Source organism: Ruditapes philippinarum, unplaced genomic scaffold (assembly GCF_026571515.1).
Source record: "Ruditapes philippinarum isolate M1 unplaced genomic scaffold, ASM2657151v2 ctg1383_1_1_1_1, whole genome shotgun sequence".
Taxonomy (NCBI): Eukaryota; Metazoa; Mollusca; class Bivalvia; order Venerida; family Veneridae; genus Ruditapes; species Ruditapes philippinarum.
Genome location: NW_026856195.1, coordinates 30,810 through 57,715, shown reverse-complemented (window position 1 = coordinate 57,715; position 26,906 = coordinate 30,810). Strand labels below are relative to the sequence as shown.

Sequence of the window (26,906 nt, the reverse complement as noted above, 5' to 3'; positions counted from 1 at the left end):
TACTTTTTTCACTGTGTCTATGTAATAATTCTATAAAGTAACTTCCTTTTCAACTTGAAAGTGCATGTAACTTGATAATTGTTTTCATTCACTGTTTTACTTTTACAGTCGGAGAGTTTTAAGACAGATCTGTTTGTTATGGAGAGAGTTATTAACCTGAACAGTTACCAGGGCAAACAGGCTTTATATAGAGGATTCAACATTGTCAATGGTAAATATTATTGTGTCAATATATCGTTACTGCTAGTCTACGGATATGATGGTTTTATTATTTAAGATTTCACTTTTATAGTAACAGTGTTGTACCCATATATATTTCACATTTGACCATGAACTTGAAAATAACTTTTATACAATACTTTTTTAAATACATACAGAAAAATAGATGTTATTTTTTCAGTTTTTAGTGATATAAGTAATTATAGTAATTACCGTACCCTAAGCCACTAATGGCTTATGTCTTTATATATGGTTTTTAAGATCATAAGGTTCTGTTGAAAACCCTATTCAGCCATTTTCTACTTGACAATTTTTACAAAAAGTGTTATGTTATTTAGGATTATAAGAGATTCACTTTTGTTAAGTTTAGAAACAACAATCATTAACAGGTTAGATGTTGTAAAGATTTCAGGAAAACATAAAATAGCCACTTGTATTGTGACTGAAGTACTGCTGAAAATGAATCTTAAGCATCAAAATGATATATTAAACAAAATTTGTTAATATTTAATCAATTCATACTATTAGAAGTAACTATTAGAACTAATTAGACGTAATTTATTGCTAGTTTATAAGGCATTTTTTATCTAAACACATGCTAAAGATTATTTAAAAGAAAATTACTTAAAATATATGATCAAAACTTCACTTGTCGCTTTAAATGGTTCAAATTAACCATAATCTTTCATCATAGCTTTAAATTTTTTTATATTATGCTTATCTATGACTGTAACCAGTTTATTTTTATAAATAGTAGATTTACTAGGCTGATTAATAGCAGATTTACAAAAGTAAATGTGTTACGATTAATTTGAAATACTGAAGTCCTATTTTGTGTAAAATAATTTAAAACATTGTTATATTTTATTTTGTTTAAGGAGAAAATTATTAGTTATAAGATTTTATTTATACCTTATACTGCGTTGACTAATTAATGCTTACAACTTAGGCTTTATCACATTGTAAATAAATTTTTTTTGTTTATCTTTACCATTGTCACAATATATAATTACATAAACAAACACTTTTTTCCCTTACCGTATATATATTATGCTACACGCATGTATTATTATATTGTACCACACCTAAATGTATATATCACTGCTGATGCATGTGTATGTTCACATGTCTGTTTGTCAACTTGCTAGGAAATGAATCGGAGGAGAGCGCCCCGATTTCAGTGCCGGGTAATATTGTGTGCCACTTTAGATTTTGACACATACCCCACCCACTTCACTTAGCAACTGTGTGTTTATCTTGTGTTGTTGTGTGCTTACTGTTACTTTTTGTTTAAAATATATTACCTAATTTAATCTTTAATTGTGAGTATTCTCCCTTAGCTCTTTTTTCCAGGAGTTACTCCGGAGGAGTTGTCTTCCTTTAAATTTATAAATAGCGTGACCCTTTTTACCATCCTCATTTTGACATCTTTTATTTAAAGTTTACTGATGTAGCACTATTTTTTTAGTCACCGTGAATTTAAAGTGTTCAATGAATATTTTCAAAACAGCTATAAGTTATCATAAACTAAAGGCAAATGAGAGCCGCATCCATGGCCAAGCGGTTAATGTTGTTTACTCTAAACCACTTGCCACTCACCACTACAGGTTTGAGCCTTGAAAGGGTCTTGTGATTCTTTCATATGAGAAAGCTATCCAGCTTAAACTTAGGGAACGGAACATCTGTGGTTCTACTCAGGTGTGACGTAAAACGCAATAAAAAAAAGAAAGAAAAAAGGCAAATCAGATCATTAATTAATGTGAGAAAGAAAAACTTGAATATACAATGTATATATGAAATTAATATTTGCATGCACCTAGATCTAGTTTTGATAAGTATGTATAGAAAGAAGGTTGTACCACTGGAGTAGTACCATTCTTATAGATTGTAACTAAGTGATTATACATGTACGTTTTATTTTCTACCTTGTGTAAAATAATCAAGGGCTGGAAAATTTTCAGAAATTGACTTGTCTTGCAGGGCAAGTTTAGTTAGCAAAAAACTTGCTTGTCCTGTAAGGTTGCTTCCTGTCCTGTCTTGTGCTCAAACAAAGGTTATCTTAATTATGAAAACTTTTGTATGATAGATACTTGATAAGCACAGACAACATAATGATTAAGACTTTTCGTGTACATTTATTTTACAATTTCAAATAAACTTATATCAGATGACATATTTGACAGGTTTCGTTAATAGAAATTTTATTTGGATTTCTTGTTGATTACAAAAATCTTGCACGTCCTGCATGACAGCCATATGCAAAAATTCCTTAGTCCTTCTTGCCATAATTTGCGGACATTAGTGGAATTTTCCAGCCCTGTAATCTTCAATCTTTCACTGATAATCTCAGCACTGCATGATATGTTCTTTTCTCCATTACTTTCTTTAGGTAGTAGACATATGATATTGTGTGAATTCACTTAATTTCATGGGCATGAAATTTCGTGGTTTTGTCACAAAGAACATTTTCATAAGTTCTTAAATTTGTGGACTGTTTATTTTTCCAAAAAGTTGAATGTTAAATTGTGATGAAAAATAATCTTACAGCAGCCGAAATGAAATTTCTTTGGATCTTAAATTTTTTGAAATGACCTAAATCCACGCAAAAGCACGAAAATTAGTTCTCCACGAATAATAATGATTTTACAGTTACAAATGCATGTTTTAATTAACTTCATACTTATGAAGTATTTAACTTTGTGCATAACAATTATTTAATATACATGTATATATTAGTAAAAATAAATGACATGAATTATCATTCAAACATTTGCCACCTGCCTACCAGTAAATTAATTATATGGGCAAATAAAGATTTCTTGGTAAGAGTGTAATTTGAATTTATTTGTGAAAACACATGTATACTATAATCTATAAAGATTTTTGAAGGGTATTTAAAGCTTTTTTGCATATATAACCTGAACTGCTGCATTTATATACAGCCAAGAACCTGTCAGGAGAATCTGTTAGGTGAATTTGAGAAACAGGAAACTTCCTTCATTAAAAAAAAGAAAGAAATTTCATAATAAACTGACAGCAGCTTACATAGTTTTTATGAACATCATGATTATCCAATGAAAAGAGGCACTCCAAATGTGCAGTATTTTAAAATGTTGATATCATCTGTCATTTTGCCGTCTGATTATGAACTGTTTGCTATTTAATCTGTAGATATTGAAAATTTCCCTAAAAATGAATAATGGTCTTGTCCAGACTGAAAGAATGACAATTTTATATGAGATATTTAGGGTGGTAAGGGTTAATAACCTCAGATATCTGGCAAGAGAATTACTGTTTTTATCCATGTAGGATCACAACTCCACATTTTGATATGTTTATGAAACTGAATACATGTATATAGCTTTTTATATATAAAATTGTATGCTTCAATATTTTAATACTTTGCTTTTTCATAGCATATTTACATAAGCTATCAATCATGAGTGTTTTATAATTAATAAAAGTGCTTTATTATTTTGTATATTCCAGATAAAAATATACATATGTTAAATGTGGAAGGATGCACTTAACTGGTGTGCGCTTATTGCGCATGTCTGAAAATCAAAAATGGCAGCCTTTAGGGATTGAAGCAAATGGGGGTCCTTGTATCGGGTGTCCAGGGGCTATAGCCACCAAATTGATTCAGATAATCAATTGGATTAATAAACAAACATGAATAGACTTTTAAATTGGCACCTGATCATCTGTTGCTAATATTAAAGGTGCTAGTAACAGGAACTTCAGGCCTCTTTTTACGTACCAATTTAGTGCATTCGTTCTGTTGGTATGCGTTAGCATGGACATACTTGCATATATTATACCAACTATTATGCTGCTATGCTTTAGTGTTCTATAAATATGTGTATATATTTATTGCAGTTTAAGAATAAAACTTTATCTTATAAATGTTATATTACAGATATTGATCAAGATTTGAGTGCCGCGACACAGCAGTTAGCGGTATCTGGTGATGTAGGACCAAATTTTGATCGTCTTTGGTCGTACACCTGTAAAGGAACACAAGGTAGAAATGTCAGCTGCCTGTCCTGGAACAAGTCCAATCCCGTCAGTTCTTTGATTTTCTTTTAAGCGTAACATTTGTTAATATGAAATAGCATAAATATAATTTAATAATTCTTTTTAAAATTTTATACTATGCTGAAGAACACAAACTCCAATCTATATGGATAACAGAATGAACTTTATACGTTCAATAAGCTTGTTATGGTTGAAAACTGTTTGTATGGCAATTTGTTTTGTTTTTGCTTTATAACTTGTTAAATATTTCATGACTAAATGTGACATTATTATGGCTTATGTTTAAGAATGTTTTCTCTTACTCGCATACTGCAGATTATTATTTAATAAAGTTATTATTTTTTTACTTATCATTACAAACTTGAAACTCATTTTTTTCCATTAGAGTTCTGAATAACAATAATGGTCATTGCCTGTTAATAGAGGATGTATAAAACTCATACAGGATATGTTTTATCTTTGAGAAGAAGGTTTGTTTTTTTACAGTATAAGTCTAATAAAATGTATATAAAAAAAACTGTGCATATGTATTTCAGGATTTGGTAGCAGTAGGATATGGCCAGTTTGAGTTCTCCAATCAGAAGGAAGGGTTGCTGATGTGTTGGTCTCTCAAAAATCCAGAGGTGCGTTATCACTTTATATATTTTTGTGGTGGTGTTGATAGTTTCCACTCTTGATAACAGCAGTAAGCCACATTGAAATTTACCAGAGCACAGTTCAGACACCGCATCATTCCTGGGCAGGCTATTTATGTGAAATTTTTCTTTATATACAGGCCAGTTTTCCCTGTTCCATCATGTGTAGAGGAGAAAAGGGGATAAAAGAATTTCAGTAATTGCGCTGTTTTGTACTGTCAGATCTGGTCTTAATTATTCTAATCTCAGACTCTAATTTGTTCAAAACGCTCTTCCACTGCTCCCTGGACAGTTCTTACTTATTTTATGGAGCTATGCTAGTATTTGCCCAATTTTGAGATCAAAAAAGTGGTAACCTTCTACCATGTCAATGATATAAGGGTTGTCATGCTTTTGTGTCTATTTTTAGCACAAATAATGGATTTCTGTCTAAATTTTTAGCATTTGATTGCTTGATTTTGAACACGTCTTATTCATCAACTCTTGACACACCTTTATGTTCATATTGTTATAAAACTTTACTAAGCACAATTAAAATTAAATAATTCTAAGCATTTTAGAAAGTTCATTATAAGATACATGTATAGTACAAGTTTATCATATATTTCTTTGTTTACAGTTTCCAGAACGTGTGTACACATGTAAGGAAGGTGTGACGGCAGCAGACTTCTCCAGGGTTAATCCAAGCCTTCTTGCTGTATGTATAATACTTTTTTTTTTTAAATTTTGTTATAAGACCTTTGATTTTGGGAGGTTAATTTGATATGTGTGCAATTGTAAAACAAAAGAATATAATCAAATTTTGAAAAAAATGCTTGATATAAGACATTTTGTTAGAGCTGTAAAAGGGAAGGCTACACACATGAAGATTCTAGAAATGCACTGTGTTATAAAACTTAATCTATTAAAGACATATATAATTATGTACGATTTCAATGCAGATTTGACTCTTGCAACTCGAGGAATCTACGATTGTAGTACATAATATATGCCTCTTAGGAAATATATATATTTGTCAAAGCTATTTTTATGCCCCCGCCATGTAATGGCCGGGGCATATAGTGTTACCCTGTTCCGTCATTCCGTCCTTCCATCCTTCCGTCCTTCCGTCCTTCCATCCTTCCGTCCTTCCGTCATTCTGTCATTCCGTCATCATCAGTTTCCGTTCATTATCTTAAGAACGGTTGCACACATTCAATTAAAATTTCAGATATGTATATGTCATGAGAAAATACAGGTCAAGTTTGAATTTGGTCATGGTTCGATGATTTTTGGCAGAGTTATGCCCCTTTTACTTTGAAAATAATATGAGATTTCAGTTTCCGTTCATTATCTCCCCAACAGTACAACACATTAAACTCAAACTTGACATATGGATATGTCATGAGAAAATACAGGTCAAGTTCGAATTTGGTCATGGTTTGATGATTTTTGGCAGAGTTATGCCCCTTTTACTTTGAAAATAATATGAAATTTTCAGTTTCCGTTCATTATCTCCCCAACGGTACAATACATTCAACTCAAACTTGACATGGATATGTCATGAGAAAATACAGGTCAAGTTCAAATTTGGTCATGGTTCAATGATTTTTGGCAGAGTTATGCCCCTTTCAATTTGAAAGTAATATGAAATTTTCAGTTTCCGTTTATTATCTCGCCGATGGTACAACACATTCAACTCAAATTTGTCATATGGATATGTTTTTGGAATTCCCAGGCCAAGTTCGAATTTGGTCATGGTTCAATGATTTTTGGCAAAGTAATGCCCCATTCACTTTGAAAATAATATGAAATTTACATTTTCTGTTCATTATCTAACTTAAATTTGACATATGGATATGTCAAAGGAATAGACAGGTCAAGTTGGAATTTGGTCATGGTTTGATGATTTTTTGGCAGTTTCAGCACTCATACTTTTAGCCATTATTTTGGCTACAAATATTCAATATGCTATTTTTAAAAGGTTAAGACTGAATAATTTCAGTGCCTTGAACATTGTATGAAAATGGTTTGTGTTAACATTGAAAAGTTTTAAGGGCTTTGAACTTAAAATGAAAAAAATAATTAATGCACCATCTGAAATTGTGGCTGCATGCGGGGGGCATCCGTGGCATGATGACACATTTCTAGTTTTAAATCATTTTCAAAAACAATGAAACAAAGTGAAATTACAGATCTTAATTAAGTTACAGTCCAGAGACAAGTTTACATGTAGCTCATTTCTGTAAATAGCATTTTAACATGTTTTTGGGTTATTGATTTTATTTTTTCACCAAAATTAATTATTTTAAACTTTCCTGTGAAACACATGTTTGTCTGCAGTTGTGGGTGCTATATATCAAATGAATTATTGTACATGTAAAATGACAGTTATTTGTTGATTTTTACTATCCAGTGAAATTTACATGTTTTATGTTGACTACAGGTTGGTCTATATGATGGAGGTGTAGCCGTGTACAATGTTAGACATTCAACAGATGAACCTATCTTAGATAACTTGTAAGTAAATAACAAATTTGATTGTAAATACAATGTAGTAAAGATATTTATCGTCAGACCATATGATGTTGTTTATTTGTATTATCTATGAAGTTATTAATTCAAATTACAAAACTTTGAGAATGTCTAGCACTGTAAGTGTTAAAAATTGAGTAAACGCTCAAGCTAGTGCTAGGGGGGCGTTCTGGATGTTGCACTTTTTTCATTATCCCTATTGTACAGACCCAATCAAAATTAGTCTGCAATTTCCATGTTATTTTGCTGATTTTAATGCTTTCGAGGGATCACTTTTTCCAGATATTTAAAGTTAATTTTCATTGGTGACTTGGTATTTTGTAAGTATGGTACATTTTATATCTTTCTATACAGTTTATCACCTGGTAAGCATACGGCACCAGTATGGCAGATCAAGTGGATAGAGAAAGAAAGAGGTTCAGGAGAAGAATCAGCTGAGGTGTTAGTCTCCATCTCTACTGACGGCAGAGTGTGTCAGTGGTCTATTAGGAAAGGCTTTGAATGTTATGGTAAATTTTGCTTTAAATTTATGTTTAATAATTAATTTGGGTAACTTTTGTGATTTTGTTGATATAAATCTTCTCTTTTAAAAACAACATGAAGGTTAATATATTTCTCTTATTTTCCCTTTGGAATATATGAGAATTTGCTTTAATTCCTCAAGATAAAAAAATATGACAATGTATGACATATTTGTGGAGATAAAATTTAGTTGGATCTTAAATTTGTTGATTGACATACAAAAAAAACCCATGAAAGTTAGTGCCCCATGAATAATAATGATTTTGCAGTATTAGTACCCATACCATGGACATATTGTGAAAAAGGCACATTTTTTTTGTCAAAGACATTTAATTAAAACTTTATTCATGTGATTGAGAAACTTTATATTAATATAATTGGTACTTTTGTTATACATGTCTTGTACCTATTATAGATTTAATGAGACTAAAGAAAATGCCTACAAGAATGGGTGGTAAGAAGGAGAAGAAAGGGGAAGCATTTATTTCACGCCATGCAGGAGGTCTTAGTTTTGACTTTAATACACGCGATGCTAACATGTAAGTTCAAATCTTCATGTGATACCTGTTATGTATATGTACTTGATACTACAGAGGGTAAAAAAATTAGTTATAGTATATATTATATATATAAAACTAATTGAATATGAATTAAAAATCACAAAATGTATCTCTTTAAGATAGAGCCTATTGGTTTATTTGAATTCTTTCATGTGATGAAGCTCTAAAGGTAGCTTAGGAAAAGTGCATGGTTCTACATAGATAACTACCTGGTTATGCCTGAAATAATGTACAGAATGACACCCTGAAGTCCTCCTCCTCTAGTTAAGCATTTGATCTTTACAGTGTTGTTGGCAACTTAAAACCAAACCAAATAGATAAAGACTTAGATTATAATGTATATGCATATCTTGAATTGTTGTGAATTCTTCGTATTTTAATGAATTCTTCTAATTGTTATGAATTCTTCGTATTGTTATGAATTCTCCTATTACAATGTATATCTTGTATGTTTTTATTATTATTTCAGTTATTTAGCTGGAACTGAAGATGGTCACATACACAGATGTTCATGTTCATATAATGAACAGTTTCTTGAAAGTTATTTTGGACACACTGTAAGTGTAAAGTTTGAATAACTGTTTATCACTTTTTGGGTTTTTCATTTTTTTTGTAAAACTAACTTTTAATTAATTTAATTATAATTATTTTCCTCTTACTGATCAGTATTAATCAATTTATTTGATGCTGACATTTTTTTCTGTTCAATCTAAAGTAATCTTCTGACAGTATATTTATATGAATTTGTATATTTTTTAGTTATAAACATAAATGTATAATCTTGTCTAAGATTTCTTACCATGATTGATAAATTGTTATTTCACTTGATAAATTTAGTATATGTCCAGTGTTATACCAAATAAAGTCTGTAGCGTTATAACTCTCCTATGATACCTGATACACAATACATTGTATATTTTCTAATTGACAGGGACCTGTATATGGTATTGTATGGTCACCATTTGTACCCGATGTATTTTTAAGTTGTAGTGCAGATTGGAGCATCAGATTATGGCATCAGGACAAACCTAGACCTGTATTGAACTTCTTCTCTTCCACGGTAGGTACCAGTATTTATATCATAATTTTTGTACTTGATTCATTCAATGTACATAACAATATTGTGTTCACATTTTACAAGATGACCATCCAGCATTTGCACCATGTCCGAAAAAGTCCATATCAAATCCATATTGTACTCTGTCAAGCCTCATTTTTATTTTTAGTCCAAAAAATCTATCAAATCTTTTCAAAGTCCAAAAAATCTGTATCAAATCCATATTGTACTAGAAATAACAAAAGTCAGCCAAAGTTGTAAGAAGGTGGTAACAAATAACTTCATAATTTTATAATAAATATTGTTTGTAGAAAAAACAATACCTGGTACATTGTATATATTGAGTTGGAATATTTTTCAGAAACCAGTCTATGATATTGCCTGGTCACCAAATTCTTCAACAGTGTTTGCCTGTGTTAATGAAGGCTCTGTAGAAGTCTGGGATCTTAATATTAGCACGTAAGTTGTTATTATATATTTTAGTTTGATTGTGTTGGAAGCTTAAAACTTGTAGAAACGCTGTCTAATCCGTTCCTGGAATCAACCAGTACTGAGCAACGAATGCAAAATTTCTTGCTCAAGGAAACAACAGCTTGGTTGGATATCAGCCATCAAAGAAGTTTCCCCTAACTGCTGTGGAATTGAAACTTACCAGGAACTTTGAATTCTTTCACATAACATCTGTGGTTCTAATCAGTAAAGCTGGAAAGTTGCAACATGTCCATTCAAATGTTGATGCGGTTTAAAGTATTATTATTACCCTAATGGGCACTATAAGGAACTAAAAAATTGACATCATAGGTCAGATATATACCTTAAAGTACACCTGTATGCACAATTTAAACAAAGTTTACCGTACGGAAATCAAGTTATGGCCACTTTTCTGAAGTCAAGCTAGTATGTTATGAGGGCCCTTTTTTAGAAATGAGGAACCTTTAAATAATCTGTTAATGTTTTCCCATTAATTTTTGGTAAGAAACAAATAGTACCATTCAGCTAACAATCCACTTAACAAAATTATGGTTTCTACTTAAAATTTATGAAATCTGTATAAAAATGTTACCCTTACCCCACCCATTTTTTACCATGTGTCTGACCATTTTCCTACTTAGGGAGCCTAATTTAAAAAAAACCTTAAAATTTACCCAAATGAGTGCCTGTTTGCAAAGTTTCCCTAAATTTTAAAGAAGTATATTGGTTGATCTTGTAAAATATGAAATACTTTTACCGTCTAGTTTTGATTTTATTACACTTTGAAAATATCAGGTACCATACATGTATTTATTACTAGATTTAGCATAATTTAGCCAATAAATTACCTATATAAATTAAAAGAAATCAAAATTAAACAATTTTTTCTTTCCAAGTGGGACATGAGAGATACATAAAAAATGTTAAAAGAAAAAAAGAAAGAAAAAAAAAGTTGACCCTTCTGGGGATTGAACCCACGGCCCTCTTTTTCAATGTAGTTAACAGTAGTTCTAGCCTTTTTGAATACTCTTCAATGCGGACGTAATGCATTAGGATGGTAATACTTTAAAATCTAACATCAACAAAATTGTTATGATGGTGGAAGTTAACAAACATAAGCAAACCAGAAAAGAATAAAGACAAGATAAATTTGTCAATTCTTAAAATATTTATTGTTGTTTTTCTTCATTGTTTCCAAATATGCAACTTTTTAACACATTCATTTTATGCTATATTTATAAAGGAAGAATTGGTTTTTAAAAAATCATTTATCTTTATTTAGTTTGGATCCAATCATAGTAAATAACCCAACTTCTGGTGCCAAACAGACCTCTGTCACATTCTCAAAGAACTCGGATGTAAGTATCGCAGTATTGTTATTATATACATAAATATATTTAACTCATAATTACTATAGATATCCTGGAAAGTTTGTTAGGTAGATCAAATGTAAAAAAAAAAAAAAAAAAAAAAAATTCAAAGTATTTTTGTTTACAGTAACATATATACTATATTTAACTTGATAATCTATTATCTAGCAAAACATTGTTTCCAGTGGGGGGATGGGGGTGCACATTTCAAATGAATATAACAAATCATTTGTGTTATTTTCAGTAAAAAACCTAACTACAACTGAACTTTGTATATAAAATGGGTCTCCATGGCTTAGTTGCTAAGGTTGTTACCTCTAAACCATTTGTCCCTCACAGCTGTGGTTTTGAATCTTCTTAGGACTTTGGATTCTTCCTTGTGAGGAAGCTACCCAGCTGGCTCATTGAACATTGGTGGTTCTACTCAGGTGCCTGTCCTAGCCTGAAATAATGCACAGAGGGGCACATAAGGTCTTCCTCCGCTAGTGGAAAGTTGTCTCCATATAAACAATGTTGGTGTGATGTAAAACCAACCAATAAACAAAAAAAGTTGACAGCATTATATGTCAACTTTTAAGTAATTTTGCAAGTTTGATCAATATAGAATCTTTACATTTTATCATTTTTCTCTGTTTGTGTAATATAGTTGTTGATAAGTTTTCATTAATATATATTTCCAGTGTTTATTAGTTGGGGATAGTGAGGGTCAGGTTACAGTGTTACAGCTTAGATCAATGCCTGCGCCTTTGCCACAAGACAAACAGGTTTGCTAACTAAATCCATTCTAAGACACGTCCAACATTTACCATGCTTTTATTTTAAGCATAGAATAATCAGGTTTTTATGTCAGGTGATTGGTCTTTCATTTTTTGAGTGACTGGATTTTTTCTGAAAATTTTAATTGTTTGCAAGTGGGAGAGAAATGATTATGATATTTTTAAAAGATTGAATATGGATGGTGAATAATTGTGTTATTTTTTAAAGATTGTAATGAAAGACAGTGTGAAAATTTAAGGGAAGATTGTTAAGGGTGGAGAATGGTAATGATATTGAACATAGATTAAATAAGGGGAGACAAATAATTTGGAACTTTTAGGAAGATAGTTAAGGGGAGAGAATCCTGATGATTCTGGTGTGGGAAAGAAAAAATGAGGAAATTTTAAGATTGTTAAGGGGAAAGAATTGTGATGATATTGAAAAAAAACAAAACAGGACAAGTTATTGGAATTTTTTTTGGAAATTATAAGTTTGCTTAGGGGAATGAATACCCAATAGTGATGATGTTTAAGGGAGATTGGAAAAAAAGGGGACAAGTTATTTTAGAATTTTAGAAAAGGGGAGATAATCAGATGATATTAAAGAGAGATTGAATAAGGGTAGACAAAAAATTTGAAACCTTTAGATAGATTGTAAAGGGGAGAGAATCCAGATGATTTTTGAAAGGGGAATGAAAAAAAAGAATACAGATAATTTGGAAATTATGATTTTAGAAAGATTGCTAAGAGGAGAGAAGGTTTTGATATAATAGGGTGATTGTAAAAGGGGAGACATATGATTTGGAAAGTTTAGGAAAATTGAGAAGGGAGATTGATGATTGTTGATATGAAAGCTATATGAGAGTAAATAATGAATTTTAGCGTGACAGGCTTCTTGAAGTGATCAAACATTCAGCTTCCGAGGATAAGAATGATCTTGGTAAAGACATAGATGTAATAGATGTAGAATTAGAAGGTGAAAAGGGTGAAAAAAGGATAAATATAAATCTCCAAGAAATAAATGATTTGATTGGGGAGTAAACTGTTCGTGGTAAGATAATGTTGGAGCTGTTAGGCTGTTATATAACTGTTTATATTACAGTTGTTAGGTGTTATAATTGTTTCAAAGTTGATTGATGACTATTTAGGATCAGTTGAAGGGAGATAGAAATGTTTGAGTGAAATATTGTTACTTGCCATCAATATTTTTACTTGAAAATAGTATTTTTACTCCTATCATCTTTGTAACTTACGGGATTAACTTCATATTGTTGGTTTTTTCTATACTTTTCAACTCAGAAATTTCTGTTCATATTTTCATGTTTCTCTTCATCCACTTGCATCTTTAGTACTGCCAAAAAGTTGGAAAGTTATGTTTTTTTCCTGTCCTGATATTAATAAAGAACTTTAATTTATTTTTGATTGTTCTCTTTGTTTCATCTTTTGTTAAATGATAACTGTAAATTTTTAAAGACCGCTTAACTTAGAAAAATTAGATGATCAATCAGGTCTATAAATTTATTAAAGATAGTTGTAAATGTGTTAAAGTTCTCAAAATGACAGATAAAACAATTACAAAAAAATGTACAGCCAAAAATGCCTGTATTAAAATTTTTCATCTTACACTGACAAAAATGAATCACTGTACATCAGTTTGTTTTTGACTGGTTTGTATATTTATTTTCCAGGCTGATTGTTTGATGAAAATAATCAATACCAGTCTAGCATCTCAGTTACAGAACCAGTCACCTACGGAACCAGACAAAGTGGAAAGGGAGGAAACTCAGCTTGAAGATGATTTACCACCAGATATGGACTAAATGACTTTTATAAAACGCTACATCTTAGATATACAATTTTTTTCGATGTTGTGGAACTTTTCTGACTATTGTACAAAAACTGTCAATTGTTGACTACTATCAGCTAACCTGATCAGTGTTGATAACAAAGAAAAATAACACACTTTTTTGTGTGGCCCATGTGATGATGTAGAGACTGATCAAATAGTAGAAGAGCATTTCAACATATATTAAAAGTGAATTGTTAATTTTGGAGCTTGTGATACATAGATTAATAACAATGTGTTACTTTGAATATTACAATGGTGAACTGAATATCAAAGAGGAATTGCTAAGGATTACTAAAGAACTTTAACACTAAATTTTGCAAATGATAGTGTAGTGTTCTCAAATGTTACTGAATTGCTGGATAATTTCAATGATATGCTGTTTGCTGTACAAAATTTGAGTTCTTTTTTCCCCTCTCTATACTTGGAGATTGGAATTTTAACTTTTAAAGCAGCAAGCCTCCAGATTTGTGCTAATTTGCATGAAATTTTTGAAAATGTATGCAGAATTATTATGTTGTGAAGTGAACAAAGATAGTTATTTACACATTGCAAATGACACAATCCACATAGAGGACATAGTAAGCAAAAATAGCCCTTTCTGTGTAAGTCATGAAGCAGAAATATGATGATCAATGCTGCAATATCAGTCATTAATCACATACAACATGTAAATTAATACTGGATTCTTGAATAATTTAACTTTTCTAAAAAATTTCATTTTTCTCAAGTTTGTTTTTCTAGAAATATTTTGGCTCATCTGGATGCATACAGCTGTAAAAACCTTACAAGATCACAAAACATTTTCCCAAAGAAACATGAAGCTTTGTTCCTTAATCTATCATATATTCTTTCCTCTTTTTTTTCTGTGCTGAGAACACTTAATATTTTTTTGCAACTGCTCACTGTTTTTGTTATTGTTTTAAGAAACATTTCCATGTATATATAAGTGATTTTTCATTTATAAATTATATACTGCTGCATGTTAATATTCATACAAAAATCTCATGTGAACACAGTTTTTTTATATTATAATTATAATATTCATATTTATTGATCCTGTTCTGTGATATGGCATTCAAAAAATAATAAAAAAAAAGGTAATGACATCTCATTTTTTTGTTCTTGATTTTTTTAAAGAAAAGAAATCCAGATTTAGACTGGTAATTAGACCAGACTGTTTTTGGTCTTTCTTCTTTGTCGGTTGATAAAAGCATAGATCTACAGTCTAACAATACAACATCAGGTTATTCCCCAGCAAATACTTCTCAATAGGTATAACATCTCTATTGGGCAACACCTCAAAATTAACAATCAGAATCATTGTCTCTAAATGAGTGTTGCTATGCAAAGATTGTACTGTACTTCCTGCGCTCACCAGAAATGATAAAAGTTAAATTATAAGATAAGCTTGCAGTAAATCATACAGTAATCGGAAGTAACGGGTGCTTGTGCTCGCAGTAACCCATACACATTGATCTTTATAGATTACAATAAAGGATGCAGTGGTTCTGTTAACACATTGTCAATTTAGTTCACATCGATGTGCAAGTTACTCCTCTGGAAGAACTGATTGAGGAGTTTCGGTTACAAAAAGTCAAGGACAGTTTGCTGATTGGTTGATAAGACAGTCCATTGGAGTTAAGAATAAATTGTAAATTGTACTGCATGCTTCTTCAGTAATGATATAAGTTCCTGAGTTTTAGCTTGAATTAATGATGGCAGTGAGCAAAATGATCATGGTTTCTGTTTTAGAGTATATACATTCTCAAGAGGACCTGGAGCATTATACTAGTATTGTAGTCTATAGCTGGCAGGACTGATTTGTTAATAAAGGAAGCCCACTAAAAACGTGTAAACCGGGAGTGAATAAACTGACAAAGAACATCGTATAGTTTTGTAAAATACACACATTTAATACTATATTGCATTTACAATTTAATCACTGAAGCTTTTACTAACATAGAAAATAGAATTAATGAACACAGTACATTGCAGAGAGTAAATTATAATAACAACTCTTTAAAAATTAAATGAATTAATATGAGAAGATATGATCTCATCAGAAAACAATAATATTCAAAGAAATTTTAAAATATTGAATTATTTGAGATATTTGAAGTTCACAAATAGTCTTATCAAAAGACTTAAAACTTCAGCCTTTTTACAGACTTAATTGTAATTAAACTTCTCTTTGAGATTCAATTTTTTTATACATGTACATGTATTATATACACTAAGGGTCTTTATGACCCTGTTTATGGCAAAACGCATGATTTGGCACAATGCGTCATGAATGAAATACCAAAGTCATATATTATGTCAAAACTCGTAAATAATAACAGAATAAAATGATATAAATAGCACCATAAACAAAACACATTTCACCGGTGATAGTTGAATTCACAACAATAAAAGCCCTTGCTAGTCCTTGTACATAATTATGTTCAACTTAAAATAACCATGCACACAAAAACTTGAATAACATTTTCTACGCAGATGTAGTCGACCTGGTCGAAGGTCGTCTGTCTTTTTCCAAATCAATGCATTCGGGTTGCTCTCTTGTCCCATTAATTGGGATTGTATTCTTCCGATGATCTGATGCTCCCGGATTTGTCCCTTTAGAAGAGTTGGTCCAACCTAAAGAATATCTTCTTGGAATATCAAGAAAGCGCGAGTATTCAATACGAACCTGTAATTAAGAAGAAAAATGCATTCTTTTAAAACATGATGAACTTAGTACTGTTTTGCAACTTTGGTGTTAAAAGAACAAATTTAGCAACAAAGCAGTATTGATATTGTTCTATTTTGATCATATATAGCGTTATCTTAGCTTTTGAACGTTTTCTAGGCATGTTCATTCTGGGGAGAGGAGACCCCTCAATAGAAAACATTGCAGATTTGGTTTTGTTAATTCTGTTTACGAGAGATAATGTTAAGAGCAACATCTCTCACCCCACCCCAGCACCGGCTTATAGCGGTGTACAATCCTTAAAAATCATTTAAAAATAATTAGAATCAATGAAGCCGAAACACAAAAATAATATGCATACCAATACTGAGATGAAGAATGGGAAACTTTCTAAGGCAGCCACACAATATATTATATTTGCTTTTGTAAGCAAATACAGCTATGCATTTTGGGCACCAACGTGTCAACTCAAAACTATATGCATCCCTTAGTTTGATAGTGATATGTTAGTATTGTAATAACAATAATTGTTAAAGGAAATGTAATTTAAATAAGTTACCTTTTTATTTAATATACAGTGGAATATGAAAATGAATAGGCCTTGAAGACTGTTGAAAATTGTAAAGAAGTATGCAACTGGTATAGCTCCTTCACTGATATAGAAATATCCAAACACCCAAGTAAGTCCCAGCAGAACTTCCATCGCCAACGCTCCTTGTATCCATGCTCTATAAAACATGTCATCATATTTACATTTCCATCAAACTTAAATAAAATCCTATACTTTCAAAAAAGCATGCATGTACGTTAAACCGTAAAGTAATAGTGACCTATACGTTGTCAAAGTGACCCAAAGCCATCATCTTGTAGCTTTGGCCTACCGCCATAGCAATATTAAATTTGGGCCGAATGAGATATTTAGATATTTATTTTCTTCACTTTTTATTGCATGATGAGGCAACAAGACCGCCGGAAAGACAGAGGTCATCTTCTCAATAAGACCATCATATAACGTCAAAGCAAATAGGTTTTAGGTCAACTGGTACTTCAGTTATTGAGCCGATATGATGTCTTTAACCTATTATCTACTTAATTAGGACATTGATCCACTTTGGATTAGGTTGAAGTTGTACTTTAGTTATTAAAGAGAAATGTGAAGTATGATAAACAGATGATTATACTGTCTACACATTGTGGTATATATGTCATCGTGTTAGATTGACGATTTCTTTTGGTTTTACAGCGCACTAACACAGTTTAGGTCATATATGACACCGAAACAAGACAGGGAAGATGATTAGATTGAAGAAAATAAAATGGTTAAAAAATTCCAACAAATCAAAGCGAAAACAATAACAGTACATATACATGTATATTAACTGGACTGAAAATACCATCCGGAGAAGATTTGCGTTGCTCTTGTAAACATTTTTTCAGGTTATTTGCACAATTGTAATTTTGTATACATGTATACATGATGTAAGAAGGTTTTGTACTTACTTAAAACTTCCAAACATTGATTTATCTTTGTCAAACACGTATTCGGAATGCTTACATACAGTAGACATAGCGTAAATAAGGACCACTAGATTCACCTGTTGAATAAACACAAAATACTTTGAACATATTGTTCATCTTATTTAGGACTTTGTGTCCACAAAAATTGCAAATTAATAATACAATGTATAACCTTTCTAGCAGTTATGAGTACCATACATATACGCCTTGACCTTAATTTACTCAAATCACAGAGCTATAATTAAATGTAATATCAGTATCTGGAAAAAGTAATCCATTGGAAGCATTAAAAACAGCAAAATTACATGAAAATTGCAGACTCTGTTTGATTGAGTCCGCACATGAGGGATATTGAAAAAATGCAGCATCCCTCACGCCCCCTAGCACCGGCTTGAGCGGTACTCAATTCTCAACAACACTCAATAGTACTGGATTCAATGATCCCAAAGGACCAGAAAAATATAACAACACTGAAGTGAAGAACGGGACAAATAAGTCTCGCCTCATATAAAAAAGAGATAGAGAAGGAAACAAAAATTATTCACGATTCTTGTCACATTGAAAATACATTCAAATATATGTTTTTCTTACCAATAAAATAAATGCAACAGGACCAGCAAAACTCCAAATAAACATTCTGTCTGTAGTCAACCAACAACTGTAGGAAAAGGACAACAATTTGTCATGTTAACAACATTTTTATTTCTTTACCGATATAAATAGTTTTATAGTAATACATCATTGGTGCCATTGAAATGCCATTATTTTAGATTGATTCTGCAACTTACCCATATGAAATTTACTTTTCATACGATAGTTAAAATGGGAACACCAATAAAATACCGAATAGCGGGTCCAAATAGCAATAGAAGGTTTATCTTCTAATCTGCATGCCTTGAGATGAGCCATAATATCCAAGAAAGTCAACATTGAGAAAAATATACTAAGATGTTCTGTATTTGCATATTGTATAATTTTTTGAACTCACTATCTTTCTGTTCCGTAACCTTCATAATAAACTAAAGCTGATATGCCAACCACTAGTAATGGGGCACCTGAAAAAGCATATATAAAAACATGGTAATAAATTTTACGTGTGTAGGAAATTAATATGTTGGTTTGAAAATACATATTGTTGATGTATGTCAAGTTTCGTTAAATGAAATTAAAAGTAATGGTCAAAGAATGAATGTGACATAAATCAAATTATTTGTTTTGTTTTTCAAAATGGCTTATTGTATACGTTTTTTTAGTGTTCCTGAGTCCACATTTAAATTTGCATTTTTACGATGCTATATCTCTTAAAATAAAGTTATTTCTATTATTATTATAATGATTATTACAGTAATGAAAAAGGATATCAAGCTTGGTGCAATGACTTTAGGTCGTTTTATAACATCTGAGTTATTCATACCGTAGCCAATGGCATAATAATATCTGAGCCTCGATTTGGCAGCGTCGAAGACTTGTACCAACATAAACAGTATTTGGATTCCTTCTACAAACATCCATGTGAAGCTGGACAAGAAGAAGTAGTGTAGAAATCCTGCTATTATAGCACATGCAACCTGAAATATTTAAAAGAAGGTACAGGCTGAATGAAGGTTCGTTAATCAGCATCAAACGATCACGATTCATTGCTTTATGAAACTTAAATTGATTGTATTTGGCTTTCATAAATGGTACATTAACAATATGTAAAAGATGACTGATTCGCAAAGAAACAATCCTATTTTGGATATTGAGGAAAAACAATTAAAATACTAAAATAATCAGATCAAAATAAGGATCGGTTTTTAGGATCAAAATCAATATTTTGACTTAGTATAAAATGCCCATATCTTGTACTTAATCTTAGAATTAGAAAACATTCTTTTTCAAGCCCAATTTTATCATATTAAAAAAATGAGGATAAGCGATGGAAAACATTAGAGTATTTTTTTTAATCCTGATTTTGTCCCTTATATCTTAGTTATCACGGGGATTGTTTAAAAAGCATTAGAAATCATATATGTTCCAAATTGAATAAAAGACAAATAACGAGTTTAACAACATCACATAAAAATAAACTACAAATGAACAGTTTATATTTATTATACCATATTGTCTGTCCTGTCTATCCCGGAAATGAATAGTAATTCAGCAATAAACAAACAGAAAGCAAGATTTTTGTGGATAGAATTTCTTTCTCCTTGGGCAGAACTGAAAAATAACGTGTCATTATAAAGCAAACCTTAATGTATCAGGCAGTTTATGTTAAACATATTATTTATAATACATAGAGGATATTTGTTTGTTTGTGTGTAAGATGAAATTTTATTTCATCGACTGGGCTTTAAAAACAGTATTCTCACGAGTGGCGTAGCCACGAGTGAGAATACTGTTTTTAAAGTTCACGAGATGAAATAATATTACATCTTACACAACAAACAGACAAATTTTCTTTTTATTTTATGCTTAAAAACAAGTTAAAACGAAATTTCCATAATTTTAACGTTAATATTAAAATCTGTTTCCCCCATTGAGAGCCCCATTTAGACGGAATTTCTCATTAAAAACAAGAAGTCTTGAGCTGAAAAATAAGTCCGTCAATCAAGGTTAAATGACGGTGATATTTATTCATTTTATTAAAAAAATATGAATGATTGCTTGTTTTAATAATAAAAACAAACAATTCTTGTAGGAGAAAAAGTCCAACCATCCATCCATATTTCTGTTACTTATTGCGAATTTATATTAGACCTGGCTTTGTAAAATGTAAGCGGCAGCCATTTTTTAAAGTTGTGTATTTCATGGGAGGAAAATAATTGTGTAAGATTCAGAGGGATATAATTTGGATTTGTTAGTCATACACCTTTTTAAAAGAAAGAAAACTTATTTGAGGATTGTAACAGACAAAAAATAAGTGATGACAGATGTGAAAACATTCAGAAAAGGAGCTAGGAAAATGGAAAACTTGGAAGCTTGCAAAGGAACGCTGGTTTTTTTTTTACTTATTCTACGAGTAATGGCTGTCAATGCTTTTCAATTTTTCATAAAGCATACGGCAGTTATTGCTCGTAGGATACTTTAATATGCCCAAATGTCATCAAGAGCAGTTTTGCATGGGGAAGGAATGTATTTTTCAGACTGTAAAAACGAAACAAAAAAATTTAGAGACGAAAATTTGGTGGTTGGAATTTGAATAAATAGAAGTAAGTTTTCTCTCTTTATTACTTTTGACATTTAAGTTATTTATCTATTTCAGCTTTGCTATTTCTTTTAACAGCCTGACATTGTCAGAATTGTCAGTAAAAATAAAATTGAGGTACCACATGGGGAAAATCTTAAAAAAGTAGTTTCGTCATTGAAAAAAGTGAAATTATATTTTGATAATTTTCACTGTGAAATTATCAAATATAATTTTTACGGATAAATCAGTAATCCACTGAAAAGCATAAAATAAAAAAAATATAATGATATGAACTATACTGCAAGCTATCTTAGTAATGTGTTACAATCATAAAAAATATTGAAATATATTCGTCCTAAGGCTACTGGCCGTTATGAGAAATCATCCGTTAAATGGTTGTTATAAAAAGAATATACATTGATCATATGACTAGGACTGCATTTACACGTTTCATTAAACTGTCGTATTATAACAAGTTGCAGGCTTTTCTGTTCTGGTACTAATAATTCGATCTCCTTAATATGAATATCTTGAACTGAAGTCAGCTTGATTAAAAACTATTTACTATTTAGATTTTTTTTGCTTTGGTAAACAAGCGCACCATTTTGAATTTTGAATCTAAAGTCGAAATGACCAAACATTTTGTAAAGTTAACAAATAGGTTGATACAATAATTTATCACAGAGGGAAACAGGAGAAGCATAGTTTACCGTGAACCTGCTGTAGATCCAGTATAACTTCCACTTTGGCCGTAATATTCGTTACCCTCGGCGTGTCCGTAACTACTTCTACTGCCACGTATACAACGTATGCTAATACATATAAAGCCATACCATATGAAGCAATCAAATACCAACACATAGTAAAATAAATACATACATTTGTACTTTATTTTCAATCAAAGAATCAAAAATCTATATCACTAACAATTCTTTTATTTTTTAATCTACGAAAATTATAATAATAATAAAAAATTTATAATAATAAAATAATAAAATTAAAAACCCTTTTATTTTCTATTTTCAACCCCCGAAAATACAAAGTAAATAAAGAAGCGGGAAAAACGTGTTTATGACACCGATGGATTTGAAATTTTATTTAAACTACTATTAACATCATAAGTAACGGGGAAATAAACAAAAAATGTAAAACAAAAATAATTAAAATACCTGGGCAAACGAAATTTACCCAGTAAGAAAAAAGCAAACGAGGAATAATTATACAACAAAGGATTAAACAAGGTGTGGAAAGGTGCCTCTATCTAAAAAAGAAATCAAGACAAAATTAGATTCTATCGGACTTACCTTTTGTAAGCAATAAGGTTTTTAGTGTAAATTAGAGCAAAAATTTTTCATCACTAATTGTTGCTTTAACTATTCCTTTTGCGTTGAACAACTTAAATGTTGGACATGAGTTGTTGGTAAGATTTTTTTGTACTTGTACTTGTATTAATTTTCATTTTGCAAGCATGCCTTTGCAATCTTACACATCCATCTTGCTTTTTAAGATTATCGTTAAATATAAAAAGTAACGGAAAGGCATTTGTGCTTTTCTTGATAAAAAAATTTTGGGTAAAAATTCATTAAAATTATCAATAGATTGATATGAAAAAACTTATCTCAGAATAAATCAAAATCAGTACTTGAAGATGCAACACATTAGTGTGAAAGTTATTCAGTCAATGCTTGATTTGAATGTTTTATATAATTTAGTAAGGTCGTTTGCATGGATGTTATAAATAATACCCAGACTTGTGTTACTTTAAATCAACAGCCAGCTGTACATAATAACAGTAAAGGAGTATCTACTGACGTAGAGAAACATTAGGTTGAGGTGGACTGACAATAATTTGCATCTTTAATTGTTGAATTAGGAAATATTCATGCTCATAACACTTTACTTTAAGTCAACGTTTAATTGTTATTTATTCAGGGTGAATAATAATAGAAAATGTTTACTTAATATAGAAATAATAAAACATTTATCAAGATATTTTAGCCTGTCAATGCACGTATATCAGAATACATGTTTAATGTTATAATTCTATCTTGAATTCGGAGCAAATTTTGTTCATATTCTTACTTTCTATTACAAACTTTAAACTGATAACAACCTTAGTACTATGGACATCCATTAAGACAGCAAAATTGGTTAAATGGTTACATTGGCACGTGACATGCGTGTTGTTCTTTTCTTTCAGAGAGCAGCCTTCCTGAGACCATGCTCCCGAGAACCTGAAAAAGGTAAGATACCGTCTTGAAAAAACTTGTCGTATGTTTTGATTGTAATTGTATGACTTCAGGCTCAATCAAACCAGCCGCAAAATTTTCAATATTGCCGTTTAAGTCGTTAATCAGGTATTCTATTAAGATAATGATAACAATATATTGTTATAAATCATAGATAATGTTATATTATATATTCGTTTCCCTTTTAGGAGGTTATTATATTTGTTGCTGCTTTTACTGCAATGACATAAGAAATCTTTTTATTTTTTTCACTTACCCAAGACTGAAATTCCAAAATGAACATAACTGATCAATCATATCTTGGTTTGGAGTTTGCTGAAAAAGATGAAAGACATACTTTTGAAAACGTATTGATTTATTTGACAACTTTTCTTCAATTTTAACGCACTTATAAATATTCGTTGATATATAAATGAAATACAAAGTTTAAAACATTACCGATGTTTAATACATTATTACAGGACAGGATTTATTGCTTTCAAGCAGTTATAAAATATATGACTGTTTACAGAATAGCTCAACCGACAACTTTTCAAAATAATTATGTCTTCCCTTTGAAACAAGATCTTTATAAACAGGATGTTATTAAACGATAATTTTATAAAAGTTAAAACCGATATCATCAAAATCGTGACAAACAACCTTACAAAAGAATCTTTTAACAAGTATGAATTTTACAAATTTTGTATAGCTCACATGTTTGATTTTCAATGAAAATGTAACAGGTTTTTCCAGTGTCTTGTCTCCAAGCTCCTCATCAAGAGATGCACTTAGCACTTGACTCATTACACGGCGTTCTGATTTATCGTCTGCTTCGTCATCAACCGGACTTAACAGAGGTCCAACATTATTGTAGTTTATGAACACCAATCGTGCTAAATCTCCTTAAGGTGATAAGTATATGATAATTAGACATAGATATATCAGTATCATTGTTAAAACTCCAAGTAATCATAATTTTTGCATACTTTATATCAAATGTATCACAGTGTTCAAATTGATTTCGTTACATTTTTGTTGGTTTCGTTAAACGATTCCTGACACTGTTCTTACGAAGTTATATAAATTTATTTAGAAGTTGAAATATTCTGATCATCATTAGAACAAATATGCAAATACAAATAACTTTTTCCCCATTTTTTCAATTGAAAAAGGACAGACCCTTGTCATATACTTGAGTTGTTAATTTGAAAACAATCAAACAATTTATTTAGAAATATAATACATGTACATTTACCTGTGTTGAATTGTTTCAGAATGTCCGAAGGTATTGTAAAACTGTTGGATTCACCATGAAACATGGGACCTTCGCTTCCAGGTATGGCAGTTACATTTATAACTTGTAACTCGATTTCTGTAATAACAGAAACAAATAAAGGTCTTCGAAGGAAAGGTTAATGTTTTGCTTCACGTATAAAACGTTCTACAGTTACTTAATGCATTCGAAATTGATGCAACCGCAACATTAATCACAAACACACGATCAATGAATTGAAGAATAAGTACCCATATTGTCTTCAACGATATTCTCCACTGTAGGTTTATCGAATGCTTTCATTAGTTTATTGGTAACAGCTTCCATCGAGTTCAGTAGAGATGAGGCTATAGTTCGCTGACTTTCCTTGCTCATCTTGGACCATGTTTTATCCTTATCATTTCTAACCAACCCGCTTCCACACTTAGCAACATTCTAGTATAAATATTAATTCTTCAATGTAAAAAGTATGATAAGTCACAAAAATATTAAATATTACAGAGTCTATTACAGAGTCTACAAACATTTACTTTCAATTATTATGATACGAAATTTATGGGTATTTTTTTGGCTAAACTTTAAATTCTTATATTTAATATCACAAGAAACACCTTCCTCATCAGTTTGTCTTAAATTTAATATTCTTTTCAAAGCTATTCATGATGATATACCTTAATTATGCCTTTTGCTTCCTTCGAATTCTTTGGTTTAGCATTTGAAGCAGCGTTCATTAATTTTGTCGTCTGGTAGACATCTTGTTCTGACATTTCCTCTGATTCGTTTACCATTGCTGCTAAATTACCAGTAAATGTCATTGCTTTTTCAGAATCTTCTGGGTCGGCTAAGAATTCATCAGCCTTTGATAGAAAATATTTATATTAGCCTTAGCTTGCTAGTGGCAACTGAATCTACCGATGCAACAATTGTAGATCAAGATTAGCAGGCACATCCGCGCCGTCTGCTCATGATCTGCACTGTTTGCACTAGGTATGCCTTATTTTGAAATGTCCCCTAGAATGATGATGCAGTTTTTGTGCAAATTGAAAGATGGGCACGCTCTCTTATATATCTAGCGGTATATTATGCAAAATGAAGTTTATATGTGAGTTAGTTTCTGCTTATACATCATAAAATTAATATCATTTTAACTTAATTGTATGGAGAATGGACGTTTAACGTACTACTGTACTTTGTATTCTGGGATTCTTTAAAGATGGTCATACAATTTTAATATCATTGGCAATGCTACCTGTGAAGTTAGCTCTTGTATACTCTCAGATGTACAGTGTTTTATGTCTGGTTCTTCTTTCCAACATGTTGGTTTCTTGTTACATTTCCATTTGGCATGGCCTGTATAGAATTAAGAAATATTATTTGAAATGTACAATATCAAGGAAGAACTTGTAGCGAATAAAAATTTTCATAATATGGTTACTACTGCCTTAAACGATATTTTGTTATCATCTTGTTGAATTTCTGAGAGTTTAAAAGGTGTTATACGTAAAACAAAGAAAGGTGCTATAAAACAATCACCTTTGCCGCATGCAACTTTAGCCATTCTTCCTGGTTCTGTACGAGGCCATGATATTCCAAATGCGTTCACAGGAGGGCATGTACTTTCATAATTGACGCTATAACAACCCTAAAACACAATTGTAAGATTAATTATTATGTTATATAAAAAAAAAGCATTATATAAAGAGGACACAAAAATGATCCGTGTCCTTTAACACTTTTCCTGTAAATTTTACTAATTTTACCGTTCCCCGTCTTATTATAGTCGGCACTGTTTGCTATGCAATGAGTCTCTTCCATTCCGATGCCTTATGTAATTTTTTAGGATTGAAAACAAAATAAAACTTTTAAATTTAATATTTAATACTTTTTCCCTTTTAAAAACCCAAAAAAGCAACGGGGGATTTTTTAGAAGTTTAAATTTCATGTACAAAAGGGTTAGACGTCTTTTCTTAGTTTTTTAGAAATAAAATCTGTTACCCCCAAAGGGCATCTGCTTACATTTTGTAGTTGTTTCT

At 30.9% G+C, this 26,906-nt stretch overlaps 2 protein-coding genes across 6 annotated transcripts in view; one reads left to right on the top strand and one right to left on the bottom strand.

The window, feature by feature from the left end:
• LOC132745738 (dynein axonemal intermediate chain 4-like) overlaps positions 1-13,966 on the top strand; it is a 28,970-nt gene extending 15,004 nt beyond the window's left edge. For 2 of the 5 annotated variants that reach the window (XM_060734704.1, XM_060734705.1), the window contains 15 exons: positions 109-211; positions 1,368-1,406; positions 4,139-4,284; positions 4,794-4,880; positions 5,512-5,589; positions 7,318-7,391; positions 7,761-7,915; positions 8,344-8,467; positions 8,958-9,045; positions 9,420-9,548; positions 9,907-10,004; positions 11,299-11,374; positions 12,067-12,150; positions 13,024-13,192; positions 13,830-13,966. In XM_060734704.1, coding sequence (XP_060590687.1) covers positions 109-211; positions 1,368-1,406; positions 4,139-4,284; positions 4,794-4,880; positions 5,512-5,589; positions 7,318-7,391; positions 7,761-7,915; positions 8,344-8,467; positions 8,958-9,045; positions 9,420-9,548; positions 9,907-10,004; positions 11,299-11,374; positions 12,067-12,150; positions 13,024-13,182 — 1,440 coding nt within the window. In that variant the 3' untranslated portion in view covers positions 13,183-13,192; positions 13,830-13,966. The remainder of the gene's footprint in view (positions 1-108; positions 212-1,367; positions 1,407-4,138; positions 4,285-4,793; positions 4,881-5,511; positions 5,590-7,317; positions 7,392-7,760; positions 7,916-8,343; positions 8,468-8,957; positions 9,046-9,419; positions 9,549-9,906; positions 10,005-11,298; positions 11,375-12,066; positions 12,151-13,023; positions 13,193-13,829) is intronic. The other 3 variants (XM_060734707.1, XM_060734706.1, XM_060734708.1) reach the window with 3 other exon arrangements.
• Positions 13,967-16,173: 2,207 nt separating this feature from the next.
• On the bottom strand, positions 16,174-26,534 carry LOC132745733 (adhesion G protein-coupled receptor L2-like). Its single transcript, XM_060734696.1, has 16 exons — positions 26,407-26,534; positions 26,123-26,223; positions 25,545-25,730; positions 25,125-25,308; positions 24,856-24,972; positions 24,315-24,502; positions 23,875-23,933; positions 23,483-23,603; positions 22,080-22,255; positions 20,297-20,399; positions 19,612-19,765; positions 19,186-19,252; positions 18,789-18,855; positions 18,180-18,274; positions 17,239-17,407; positions 16,174-16,679 (listed from the first exon to the last, which is right to left on the bottom strand). Exons 1-16 carry the CDS (start codon positions 26,429-26,431, stop codon positions 16,479-16,481), a joined length of 2,013 nt encoding a protein of 670 aa, XP_060590679.1. The 5' UTR covers positions 26,432-26,534; the 3' UTR covers positions 16,174-16,478.
• Between the last annotated feature and the right edge of the window lie 372 nt (positions 26,535-26,906).

Bases quoted from the DNA above. Each gene is read 5' to 3' on its own strand.
- LOC132745733 (XM_060734696.1), bottom strand. From the start codon at position 26,431: ATGGCTAAAGTTGCATGCGGCAAAG. The intron at 22,256-23,482 runs GTTGTTATCAGT...TTGAAAATAAAG, and splicing joins TGGATGTCCATAGTACTAAG to TACAAATGTATGTATTTATT. The intron at 16,680-17,238 runs GTAACTTATTTA...TCTTAATTACAG, and splicing joins ACTGTATATTAAATAAAAAG to GTTCGTATTGAATACTCGCG.